The sequence below is a fragment of the Peromyscus californicus genome, unplaced genomic scaffold, assembly GCF_007827085.1.
Source record: "Peromyscus californicus insignis strain IS unplaced genomic scaffold, ASM782708v3 Scaffold_4__1_contigs__length_199733344, whole genome shotgun sequence".
NCBI classification, from domain to species: domain Eukaryota; kingdom Metazoa; phylum Chordata; class Mammalia; order Rodentia; family Cricetidae; genus Peromyscus; species Peromyscus californicus.
This window is the reverse complement of record NW_026294562.1, coordinates 176,841,158-176,851,538: the sequence shown is the minus strand read 5'-3', so window position 1 is coordinate 176,851,538 and position 10,381 is coordinate 176,841,158. Positions and strand designations below refer to the sequence as shown.

General features: G+C 48.8%; 1 protein-coding gene across 1 annotated transcript; it reads left to right on the top strand.

Annotated features, from left to right (window-relative positions):
- Positions 1-2: 2 nt before the first annotated feature.
- Klk8 (kallikrein related peptidase 8) lies at positions 3-6,855 on the top strand. The gene is given in 7 exon segments (XM_052712214.1): positions 3-95; positions 475-552; positions 1,038-1,141; positions 1,143-1,198; positions 1,464-1,726; positions 5,162-5,295; positions 6,659-6,855. Coding segments are annotated over 6 exon segments (783 nt in total). The 5' UTR covers positions 3-95; positions 475-482; the 3' UTR covers positions 6,815-6,855.
- The last annotated feature ends 3,526 nt before the right edge of the window (positions 6,856-10,381 follow it).

The following is a 10,381-nucleotide window of genomic DNA, read 5'->3' as shown; positions in this document are numbered from 1 at the left end:
TAAAAGGCTGAAAAATCGTGTACCCAACACACTGAAGGAAGTCCGGGGGCCACTTCCACCGAGTCCGAGTGACCCCTCCCCCTGCATTCTGGAAGGTGAGGCGCAGAGGTCCCTAGACACGGATCTCAGGCGCAGGGATCTCCCCCTCCCCTGAGCCCAGAATCCCCAAGCCACACATCCTTTCCTTCAGGATCTTCAAGCGGGTCTTCTACCTCCCTCCGCCACAAAAGGTTGTAGTCACAGCCTCAGATCTTTCTCCCCCATCCCACGAGTGAGCCCCAGATCCTTCCTTTAGAGTGTCGGGATCCCTGCCAACAAGCTGTCCCACACGCGAAATTCCGGGATCTAGAGCTCTGCCCCAGCTTCCTCAGACCCCCAACTCCATCCTCCGGAAACACCTCCTTCTCCTAGTTCCCAAAACAAGATCTCAGGCTCCTCCCTCGGACGTCCTCTCAGCTCCACCCTCTTCCTCAGAGGCCACCATGGGACGCCCCCCACCCTGTGCAACCCAGACGTGGATCCTTCTGTTTCTGCTGATGGGAGCGTGGGCAGGTGAGGTGGATAGGTGCTATCACCCAGGGCCTTCAGTAGGGTGGGAGTTACCGGACTCTGAGTGAGCTTCTGCTGACATAGGGTGCATGTGGTGGTCTTGGGGACCGAGGAGCTTTCTCAGAAGTGGTCAGAGGTAGCAACATATGGTGGTAGTGGGTTGAGTTTTCCTGTAGGTGTGTGGCTGCAGAAGGGACTCTTGTTGCCTGCCAGACGAGGAATGAAATTTGGGTGTGGGCATATAAAGACCCATCTAGATGTATGTGGAAGCATGGTGGGGGCTGTGTTGATGATTCTCAGGTCTCAATGAGTTTACATGTGTGGCCATGTGGCCGTGTTCTGATGGATGCCAGAACCTCATCTGTTGAAGTCATAAGAGATGACATGCAGAGGAACTGGCCTGTGTGTCCATTTGAACCCACAGTGGCTTTCCTGGCCCTGGCTCTGCCCCGGAGGGTGGCGACCCACCCTTCTCCCTCCTGATGCAGGACTCACCAGAGCTCAGGGATCCAAGGTCCTGGAGGGTCAGGAGTGTAAACCCCACTCCCAGCCTTGGCAGACAGCCTTGTTCCAGGGCCCGAGACTGGTCTGCGGGGGGTGTCCTGGTAGGAGACAACTGGGTCCTCACTGCAGCCCACTGCAAAAAACAGTGAGTGGAGCGCTGGGCACAGATGGGTGGGACTCAAGGGAAGAGGGTGAGGGCTCCGTTTGAGCAGGAGAAGTTAGTACCCTGGGTCTGAGGGAGGAGGGCTAGGGAGGGGTGGGGAGGACCACTGTATCTGAGTCAGACAGGCTGGACTCCTGGGCTTGATAGAAGAGGATTGGGTTCTGAAGGAGGAGGGTTGAGGAGAATGCCTATCTACCTCCAACTCCTGCCTGGGTTCCAACCTCCACCCACCAACCCCTCTGTGCAGGAAGTACTCGGTGCGCCTGGGAGATCACAGCCTGCAGAGTAGAGATGAGCCAGAACAGGAGATCCAGGTGGCTCAGTCTATCCAGCATCCTTGCTACAACAGTAGCAACCCAGAGGACCACAGTCACGACGTAATGCTCATTCGAATGCGCCATTCGGCAAACCTCGGGGACAAAGTAAAGGCCATCAACCTGACCAATCAGTGTCCCAGAGTTGGCCAGAAGTGCACCATATCAGGCTGGGGCACTGTCACCAGTCCTCGAGGTAATAAGCTGGGTACTTATAGAGAGGGTGAAGAGAAGGCAGACGGCCCGTCGGATCCCACTGCAGACCTTATTTCTAAACACACCTTGACCTATGCACACCCTGAGAGTAGGTAACGAAAGAGGAGAGTGACCACAGCATCAAGTTTTGTGAAGAAGGGGCGAGAATACTGGGGCGGGGGCGGGTGGGTGGGTGGGAAAGACTGTAAGTAAGTTATTTGCTGAGCAAGGGTGAGAACCTGAGTTCAGATTCCCAGCACCCACGTTAAAGCCAAGTGTGGCACCATGCACTAGTGCTGGGAGGTGGAGCTAGGTAGACCCCAGGGTTCGTTAGCAAACAGTATAGCCTAAAGGGTGAGATCTAGTTCAGTGAGAGACCCTGTCTCAATACAAATATGTGGTGAGGTGCAGGTACTGTTTGTTTTTTAAATTATATTTATTTGTTTATGTGTTTGGCTATGAGCATGTGCACATGTTTGCACGCTCCAGCACACATGCCGAGGTCAGAGGGCAGTCGGTAGGAGTCACTCATTTCCTTCCACTCTATGGGTAGGGGCGGAACTCAGGTTGTGAGGTTTGACAGCAAGCGCCTTCATCTGCTGAGCCACCTTACCAAACCATGGTGTGCTCTTGTGATCACAGCACTGCGGAGCTAGATAGACAGATGGATCCCGGGAACTCTCTGGCCAGGCTGAACTGATGGCTCAAAAAACAAGGTGGAATCCATCTGGAGGATCAACACCATTGGTTAACTGCTGAACACGCAAACTCTCTCTCTCTCTCTCTCTCTCTCTCTCTCTCTCTCTCTCTCTCTCTCTCTCTCTCTCATTAACCTGGGACCCACAATAGAAATCTTGAATGCTAGATAATGGGAAAGGGATTAAACAGATTGTTAATGTTAAGTAGAATTCAAAGAGAGAAAAAGAAAAAAATGTTTCTTTCATGTTGTACACACTTCCATTGTATAGAGAGCTTTATATAAACTTTCTAGCAGACTCAGGCATAAGCTCCAACCTGACCCTGTTCTTCTTTTCTGTTCCCGTTTCCTGTTTCCCATTCCCATTACCCTTCATCATCACCCAGCCTCCGTGATCCAATGGGGTCCAAACTCCCTTCTTACTCATGAGTCGAACACCAGTCTCTTTGGGACTTTGGCATATCTAGAATGTTCCTCAGCTTATAACTTCACAATGGGAACAAATGGGGCTCAGCTCAGAGAGAGAATAGGGCCCTCCAGAAATTGGCCTTGCTGGCAATCAGGTCCCTACATGTCTGACTTCTACAAGACAGTGTGGCTTGGAAATGTATGCTGAGGAATCGCATGGATTTTTCCATCAGCCCCGGGGGAGGGGGCACTTCCCATCCCCAGCCTCACTTTCCCCAGTATGTCTAGGGAGTCAACATTCAATTGTCAGTAAGCTCTCTGAGGGTTCTGTTTTCTCTGGTTTTGCTACGTGTTGTTTATCGTGCGTGTGCATGTGTTCCACAATGTACAGGTGAAAGCAGGGGACAACCTGTGGGAATTCTCTCCTTCCACCACGATGTTCCGAGGAAAGTCAGCTTGTCAGGTTTGAGGCTTGACTCTGTGAGCTGTCTTTCCCAGACTCATCTGGGTTTTTGTTTTGTTTTGTTTTTATTTTACGTGTATGATTGTTTGCCTTGGATGCCTGTGAACCCCACGCATGCAGTGCCTGCAGAGGCCAGAGAAGTCCTGGAACTGGAGATGGTTTAAAACTACCATGTGGGTGCTCCTAACCACTGAGCATCTCTCCAGACCCCAATCTGTTTTGTTTTGCTTTAAAATAGGGTCGCTCTATTATGTAGCTCTGGCTGTCCTGGAACTATGTAGACAAGGTGGCCTTGAACTCCCAGGGATTCACCTGCCTCTGCCTCCCAAGTTCAGTTATTAAAGGTGTCTGCCACCACTCCCGGCCCTGTCTGTTCTCTGATAGCGTGTCCTTGGTGCTTGGAAGTTCCCTGGGACCCTGGAAATGCTTGGTAAACTTTCCTGCATGGATGACTGAGTGACAAAATGAATGAATGCATCCTGATCCCTTCAAAGAGCTTTTGTGAGGGTTACATAAGATTGTGAGCAGAGAGACTCTGGATCTTTTCCCTGTCTTCTCCTTAAAAGGGATTAATAGCAAGTTAATTGTAATTTCAGTCATTAAATTTCTTGTCAATATTAGAGATTGAACTGAGGGCCTTGCACTTGTTAGGCAGGTGCTCTACCACTGAGTCACACCCCCAGCCCCTCACTGGGGGATTCTAGGCAGGGGCTCTACCACTGAGCCACACCCCAGCCCCTCACTGGGGGATTCTAGGCAGGGGCTCTACCACTGAGCCACACCCCAGCCCCTCACTGGGGAATTCTAGGCAGGGGCTCTACCACTGAGCCACACCCCCAACCCCTCACTGGGGGATTCTAGGCAGGTACTCTACCACTGAGCCACACCCCCAGCTCCTCACTGGGGGATTTTAAGCAGGGGCTCTACATATCCACTGTCAGTCATTAACATGCATTAAACACCCAGGATGCCCAAGATACTGAGGTCAACCCCTGCACAACCATAAGTCATGGGCAAACTATGAAGTCTCTTTTCTTCTGGAGCTCATCCTAGTTGGGGGATAGACAATAAACAAACACATGGAGCCAAGTATCAGAGGCAAGTGCTATGGTGGAAGGCTGTGAAGAGTGAAAGGATGGGAGATCCCGAGAGGTAGCACAGAACTGTCCTGCCAGGTACTCAGATGGCTGAGGCAGGAGGATTTCAGGGTCAATGTCAGTCTAAGCAGTTTAATGAGAGTCATAAAATAAAAATAAATAAAAATAAAATAAAAAGTGTGATGTGACATGCATACTTGTCACCCCAATACTTGGATGGTGAAGGCCGGAGGATCAGGAGTTCAAGGCCGCTCAGCTACACAGAGAGTTGGGAGCCAACCTTGGCTACAGGAGACTGCCCTCAAAAGAAACAAAATTAAGGAAAGAGGATTGGAATGTAGCTCGGTGATACAGTGCCTGCCTAGCATGTGTGAGGGCTTGAATTCAGCTTGCGCCCTTGCTCTCTCCCTCTTCTTCTCCCTCTCCCTCTCTCTGCCCCCTCCCCCATACACAACCACAAGTGTGGACAGACAGGTGTACTTAGAGTGGTCAAGAAGGGCTTCTAGGAGGAGATGATGTTTGGGAAGAGTAGTAGAATATAGATGAAATTAAGGATCTAGTGGCCTAGTGACAAGAAGGTTGGGGGAGGACCAGACCTGTCGCCCTCCATCACCTGCTCCTAGATTTAAAGACGACTAAAAGCAAGAAAGGTAAGACTCCTGTCTAGACAGAGAGAGGCCCTGGTGTGTGACATCGTGGGCCCTGTGGGAGATCTAGTACAGACGGGATGGAGCGGAAAGGTTCTGTCTTTTTCCACCTCTTCCTCCTCAGAGAACTTTCCAGACACTCTCAACTGTGCACAAGTGGAAATCTTTTCCCAGAACAAGTGTGAGAGAGCCTACCCGGGGAAGGTCAACGAAGGCATGGTCTGTGCCGGCAGCAGCAACGGGGCTGACACTTGCCAGGTGAGTGACCGTCCAGTTTGGTGTGGATGGGGAGGACCCAAAAGAGTTAGTACATAGAGAAGCTGTGCGATCCTGGCAGAGTTCAGAGAAAGCTAGCTACTCCCAGGAGGCCACACAGCGGGGATAGAGGGCTCAGGAGCCTTGCTGGTCACCGTCCTTTTCTTGTTAGTCTTTGTCTACACACTAAGCTAGAAAGAGGTGGCAGGGTATGGAGCACAATCCGAAACTAAGGCTTAAGCAATGCTTCTCTCTCAATAGTGGGTCTCTGCACTGGTGTGGCTCCTGCCACTGGGTTCCCAAGGTTCTGTCATTGCATCCTTGGGGACCAACATTGCCTTTCCAGTTGGCCAGGGAGTGGGAGTGGGATTAGAGACTTCCAAGCCCCATCCTGCCTTCATGGGATTTGTTTCCCATGATATAATGTTCTCTTTCCTGTCAACTGGCTTTGACCCTTTCATGGAAGCTCCACCCCCATCACTGGTGATTAGACCCCAAAGGCAGATCTTTCTTCTTTGTTGGCCAAGGACGCTGTTGTTCCCATCACTGAAAGTCCAGCCTGTCTTAGAGGCCATGATCAGTTCCACAAAGATTCCCACCATGGCCCTTAGGGATTGGGTCTGGGCCTGAGGGAGATATTTTTTCCTCTATCTCTGTGAGGACTCTTTCTTCTGTGCTCCCCAACTAGAGATTTTAGCTGAGTCCCCTTTGCTGAAAGCCTGGTGTCTTCTCGATAAATTAGACTTTGGACACTTGACTCTTTTCCCTCATTGGTCAAGAATTTGACCATCATCCTTAGAATGCTTCTCTGCATTGGAAACTCCGCTTTCTCCCTCTGGACCACCACATCTTATTCCCAATTGCTATAAGATACCAACCATTCCACCATGCTGAAGAATTAGTTATAGGGCCAAGAAATGTGGCTCTTGGGAGAGTGTTTGCCTACCACACACAAAACCCTGGGTTCCACCCCCAGCACTGCAGAAACTGGGTGCGGTGATGCATGCCTGCCATTCCAGTACTTGGGAGGTGGAGGCAGGAGAATCAGAAATTCAGGGTCAATCTCAGCTACATAGAGGATTTGAGGCACCTGGGCTACAGGAGACTATATCTCAAAAATTAAATGTTGAGGGGTTCAATGCAAGATAGTTCAGCAGATAAAGGCACTTGGTACTCAAGCCCAACAACCTGCGTTTGATCCTCAGAACCCTCCTAGTAGAAGGAGAGAACTGACTCCTGCAAGCTGACCTCTGGTCTCCATGTGCTACACTAGATAATAAAATGTAATCCAAAATTTGAAATACTGGGTGCAGAAGGGAAAGAGATGTGGGCATTCTAAGGCAAATACAACTCTGCCCTTGTTCAGGGTGACTCAGGAGGTCCTCTGGTGTGCAACGGAATGCTCCAGGGCATCACATCCTGGGGCTCAGACCCCTGTGGGAAACCTGATAAACCTGGTGTCTACACCAACATCTGCCGCTACACTGACTGGATCACGAAGATCATGAACAACAGGGACTGATCCTGGTGATGGAGGTGTCAATAAACATCACCTTTGGCTGACTCCTCGACTGTATTTTGGCCTGTGTTCAGGGAGGAGGGATTGAGGAGGGGAAAGGGCTACACCTTGCTAACAGACTTGGTGGCAAGGGACGAGGTCCCTGTGGCTTCTGTGCTCATCACACTGCTTGAGTGACTATACACGGCCTTGAGGGATTTGGGCATGGTAGTGTGTGTCTGTCATCCAAGCACTCAGGAGGTTGAGGCTGGAGGATAGAGAGTTTAAGGCCAGCCTCAGCAACATAGTAATTCAGAGCCAGCCTGGGCATTTGAGACCTTGCCTTAAAAAGGAGGAGGAGGAGGAGGAGGAGGAGGAGGAGGAGGAGGAGGAGGAGGAGGAGGAGGAGGAGGAAACAACTTTGGTTATTGGGAGAGTGACTTCAGAGGATCAAAAATTTATAAGAATTTTCAAATATCCAGGGTTCTGGTCTATGAAAGAAGAAGGTGTTTATTTTTTTCCTTTCCCACTTCCTTGTGAGACAGGGTTTCATTATACAGGACAGGCTGGCCTCAGCCTCGTGAGTGCTGCAATAATGGAGAATACCACCACATTTAGATTCTCTATTATGTTTTTCATGCTTTAAAAGTTGATGCTAGGGACTGAGCTCCAGACTTTTCCCAAGTTAGGCAAGTACTTTACCTTGAAATTATGTCTCCAGCCCTTCACTGGGGAGTCTGAGATACGTTCACAGCCCTTTTTAATGTTTAAAAAACGTATTTATCATTGTCTGTATGATATGTGTGTGTGCAGCGTGCATGTGGAGGCCAGAGGACCACTTCATGAAGTTGTTTCTCTCCTTCCCCCTTTACATAGGTTGTAGGAATCAAATTCACGTGGTCAGGCTTGTGTGTCGAGCACTTCTATCTGCTGAGCCATCTTGTCAACCCCACTTTGTACTTCTAGACAATCCTCACTAGGTTGTCCAGATTGACTGGAACCTTAAACTCTGTGGCCACTGCAGGCCTTAAATGTACAATCCTGCTGCTTCAGCCCCTCCACACCTGAAATATTAGGTCTTCAACACCAGGACTGGCTGTGTTTTTCTGTTCATTCGTTTGTTGAGAGGGTCTCGCAAAGCCTAGATTGGTCTCAGTTTTGAGCGCCGTATGTAACCAAGGATGGCCTTGAACTCCTGATTTTTCTGCTTCCACTTCCTAAATGATGGGATGCCACTATACCTGGCTATAAATTTCAGGTTTAATATGACATTTTAATATAATTTTAAAATATTTTTTATTTTTATATGTATGGGTATTTTGCCTGCATATATGTATCACATGTATACAGTGGCCATGGTGGCCAGAAAGAGGGCATTGGATCCCTGGAACTGGAGCTACAGATGTTTGTGAGCTTCCATGTGGGTGCTGGGAACCAAATTTGGGTTCTTTGAGAGAGTAGTGCACTGCTCTTACCCACTCAGCTAGCTCTCCTGCTGTGGGATGTCTTTCTGTGTGCTGTGAATATGTGTTGCTCTGATTGGTCTATAAATAAAGCTGCATTGGCCTATTGCAAGGCAGCTTAGTGGCAGGCAGGAAATCTAAGCATAAGGAAATCTAAGTATAAGGAGAGAAGAAAGGAGAGAAGAGAGACGCCAGCCACCATGGAAGGAGCAGCAAGATGCCAGCAGGCCAGTAATGCCACTGCCACATGGCAACTTACAGATTCATAGAAATGGGATAAGTTATAAAAGCTAGCTAGCGAGAAGACTGCCCATAGGCCATGCAATTGGTAATTAGTATTAAGCCTCTGACTGATTTTTGTATAAGCGGCTGAGGGGCTACGGGGCCGGCTGTGACCCGAGGAACATGGGACCGTGAAGTTGGGTGGGACCAGAGAAAAATTGCAGCTACACTCTCCAGCCTCTCAATATAATATTTTTAACATTATACCTTAAGGTTATTCTCTGAGTACCTATGGGTACAATAGTACTGACATGAATGTTATGGGGGTAACTAATGGCTTTATGATTGCATTTAAGGCCTGCTCCATAGGAGGAAGTGTGTGCCTAGAACTGTAAGTCTAGCCAAGAACTCAGGAATTAAAAATAAATAATATTCATCATTTTAAATATTTATTTTATTTTTATTTATGCACATGTTTTTATGTGTATATGTGACACATGTATACAGCTGTCTGAGGAGGCTAGAAGAGGAAACCAGATTTCCTGGCGCTGGAGGTACACAGATGGTTGTACAAACAAAACCCCCAAACATCATGTAGTTTCTGAAAACAGAACCCGCATCCTCCACAAAAGCAGCAAATTCTCTCTCTCTCTCTCTCTCTCTCTCTCTCTCTCTCTCTCTCTCTCTCTCCTCTCCTCTCCTCTCCTCTCTCTCTCTCTCTCTCTCTCTCTCTCTCTCTCTCTCTCTCTCTCTCTCTCTCTCTCTCATCTCTCTCTCTGTGTGTGTGTGTGTGTGTGTGTGTGTGTGTGTGTGTGTGTATGTTTCTCTCTGTGTCTGTCTGTCTCTTAATATGTCTGAGTGTTGGTCTGCATGCCACATGCATGTCTGATGCCTAAGGAGGCCAAAAGGGGGCACCAGATCCTCTAGAACTGGAGTTAAAGATGGTTCTGGTGAGCTGCCATGGAGGTGCTAGGATTTGAACTCAGGTCCTGTTGAAGAGCATTAACTGTTCTTAATGACTATCCAACCCCAAGACTTCATGAATTTTGTTTTGGGGGGGTTTGTTTGTTTTGGGTTTGGGTTTTGGGTTTTGTTTTAAATAAAAAGAATCATTGGTCCTTCTCATCTTTCTCCTTCAGTCACATCGTAGATTACTGAATGGCTAATAATTTCACTGTGCTTTGTTCAAGAGACAAATCCTAACCAGCCAGTGGCTGTTTGGTGTCATGTGGTATGAAACAGGTTGGGTTGTTTTTGAGGACTATTCCCTACACAAGGTGTGTGGGTGTATCAGGAACCTTGCACAATTATATTCCAACTCTGGTCCAGCTTGAAGGAGAACTTTGCCCCGGGATCCATCACTCTTGTTGGCTTGGCTTGAGTCCTTATCTATCCCAGTATGAGGATGGGATTGGAGGAGTCTGATGAATGCTTTCACCAGATATAGGAGAAGAGGAGGCATCTCCCTCAAAGGAGTGAATGCCATTCTAAAATGAAAGAAATCAATTGAGAATCAGGAGGTCAGAAGCCACAAGGCATCAGAATCCGTGGGCCGAGCCAGGAGTTGTTGGAGTCGATGTGTGCAGGATATGTTCAGGCAGTGCCCAGGTGAAAGGGTGACCGCCTCTCAGCTGTGACTCTGAGCTGGTAGAGGAGTCACCGGCAGAGGTTCGGGGAAGAGAGGTGAGGACAAGGAGGGACATGCTGCTGAGTGTCTGGGTGGGGCTTAGTGATGAGTACTGAGATTAACTCCAAAGGACACAGAATGCATATCTTTCTGTTTTGTTTTTCCAGACAGGGTTTCTCTATGTAGCTCTAGCTCTCCTGGAACTCTCTCTGTAGACCAGACTGGCCTTGAACTCAGAGATCCTCCTGCCTCTGCCTCCTAAGTACTGGGATTAAAGGC